This window comes from Triticum dicoccoides, chromosome 3A, assembly GCF_002162155.2.
Source record: "Triticum dicoccoides isolate Atlit2015 ecotype Zavitan chromosome 3A, WEW_v2.0, whole genome shotgun sequence".
Classification (NCBI taxonomy): domain Eukaryota; kingdom Viridiplantae; phylum Streptophyta; class Magnoliopsida; order Poales; family Poaceae; genus Triticum; species Triticum dicoccoides.
Window position 1 is genome coordinate 715224320 of NC_041384.1, and position 2583 is coordinate 715226902.

General features: G+C 46.1%; 1 protein-coding gene across 1 annotated transcript in view; it reads left to right on the forward strand.

The window, feature by feature from the left end:
• The first annotated feature begins 530 nt into the window (after positions 1-530).
• Positions 531-2583, forward strand: part of LOC119273428 (protein LIFEGUARD 4-like) — a 4026-nt gene continuing 1973 nt past the window's right edge. Inside the window, exons 1-2 of the mRNA XM_037554587.1 lie at positions 531-810; positions 1428-1541. Of these exons, the coding sequence (XP_037410484.1) occupies positions 579-810; positions 1428-1541 (346 nt within the window). The 5' untranslated portion in view covers positions 531-578. The remainder of the gene's footprint in view (positions 811-1427; positions 1542-2583) is intronic.

Below are 2583 nucleotides of genomic sequence, written 5' to 3' on the forward strand. Positions count from 1 at the left end.
CCGCCGTCGTTGACCTAGCTCTCATGCTTCTTGCGTCGGGCAATACAGTGGGAAACGAGAGGGAGAGAAACTAGGGATTTGGCTGGGGCTGCAATGGGGAACGAGAGGGAAAGATGTGGACTGCGGGTTCATTACTGGTAAAGGCCAGGAGGGTTTCTGCAAAGTCACACGACGACTGCCTCTGCCAGCGTGGCGCCAGATGTCGCAGCGGGATTGGCTATGGGCTTTTTTGCACATCGGCTGCAAGTTTTTGGGTGCTGGAGTGAGGATTTGCAAGTTTGTGGGCCAAAACATCACGGGCGTGACAAGTTCCTGGGCCTGCTGTGCTTTTATCTCTTTGAATTGCCTGTGTCCTTCCTTGAACCAACAAACGTACGGAGCCGCGTAGACCCCAATTTTCCAACAAGGAACCGCGAAACATTCCCACGCCTTGCATCTGCCTGACTAGTGGGCCTAGCTGGTACTAGGTGTCAGCTGATCCGCCCGTTCGCATTGCTCCTCCCCAGTCACCAGCCACCAGTCCCCACTCCACACCCGCGAAAACCCTACCTCCGGAGGCATCGCCGTCGCCGGGCGTGATGAAGGGCGGCGACGTCGAGGCGGGCACCGCGGAACCGAAGGGGACGACGGAGAGCCCCGAGCTGCGCTGGGCGCTCATCCGGAAGATCTACGTCGTCCTCTGCCTGCAGCTTCTCCTCACCGCCGCCGTCGCGGTCGTCTTCGTCAGGGTCCGCGCCATACCCCACTTCTTCGTCTCCTCCTACGCCGGCCTCGGGTTCTACATCTTCATCCTCATCTTCCCCTTCATCGGTGAGGCCTCAAACCATTTCTCTCCTCCATCGTCTTTGTTACGAATTTGTGATCCAATTGCAGTTTGCAGGGAGGGTTTTCTTTTTTCTTTTTTGGGAAAAAGAAACAGAGCATGTATGTACAGCCTGTACAAAATTAAATTGCGACATACAACAAGTGCATTTTAAGTGCCACAAAACAACTACTATGATGCACAATTATCGCAAGCCCCGCAACCGATTTGCGAGATCTGAATAATATTCTTGTTTTGCTCTGTCAACTGCTAGCCACTGAGCTATCTTTCTTGAATTTACGCCTGCAAGCATAAAGACTTGGAGTGATTCCCCTGAAAATAGAAGGTCGTTCTGTGTATTCCAACTGACCCAAGAGGCAAGCAGTGCGAAATTCGGACGAATTTATACACGATACTGCTAGTTGTATGCGTGCGATTTCATTATGGCTTTTGCTTTGCATTCTTTGTGCAGAGCTATGGATTACAACTCCTGATTTTTTCAGGAACGTCCCATGCACTCTTAGTTCTGCTTTACTACTGTAGAATGGGATGTGGTTGCTGTGTGAATTGCAGCTGGGAGTATAATCTCTTACTCATGAAACGCTTGTCAATCTTTTGTATGCAGTGATGTTCCCGTTGCACTTCTACCGCCAGAAGCACCCAGTCAACCTGCTTCTGCTTGGCGTCTTCACAGTGGCCATCAGCTTCTCTGTCGGCTTGACATGTGCCTTCACTAGCGGTAATTGTCTTCCCACCACGTATTCTTTCTGCTCCTGCTGCCAGCTCCTAGCTTGTTCTTGACTCACTCTGCTCTGCTGCTGATGTAAATCAGCATCCTTTAATGCCCCTCTCATTGTGTTAATTCATTACATATACATGGCTAGTAGATATTTTTGTACTATTAGCTAGCTTGTTAGTCACCATGTGCGGCAATTGGTAGTTTCCTGCTGATATTGTGAAGCATTTTGTTTACGTGTGGACTGGGTTCAGAAATACATGTGACTGTAGTTGATGCATTTTCCTAGTCTGTGTTGAGGACAAACTGTAGCTGTTGGACACCATTTATGATTGATATGCTTGTCTGAGTTAGAAGCATTTGTAGTACTGCCAGTTAGCAGGAATTACCTTTTTACCTTGTTTTGCAAATTTCAGCTGTTACTTTTTGAATTCAGGAATTGGCAAACAGTAACCTTTGCTTTTCATAGAACATTAGTTGGATCTTGTATATTTATTTACTGTTTCTTCCGGCCACTATTTGTTGTAAGATACACAATGTTGTGATAGTATCAATTTGATATAAAGGGCCGATTTGTCCAATAATATGCGAGCTGACCTGCCCAAGTTGACATGGTTTTGGCAAGGATGTGGTTTAGGTTGCAGGACTAGCTTAAACCCGTATCAAAATAGAAAGGATTTTCAGTTGATATATCATTACTAGTGTTGTGACAAGACAATAGATGCTTCATGCATGTGCTGGTTAATACATAATCTTTCGATTTAGACAAAGTTATATTGACACGCACTCTGTAATCTGTCCTCCATTTGTGTTTGCGTCAGCATTCACCACTGCATTTTGGGGTTGTACCAATTCCAAGGTTCTTTCTATCTTGTACTACATCACAGGATGTTGCTGATAGTTTGCTTCTTCAATGCATCACTGCCATTTACTTCAGATCTTAGCATGCACGTGCTTTATTGTCTAGTCAAATTTACATGATAGTTTCTTTGGTAAAGAGATGTATGCGATGATAAGAAAGCAATTAGTTCATTTAGTAGTCCTG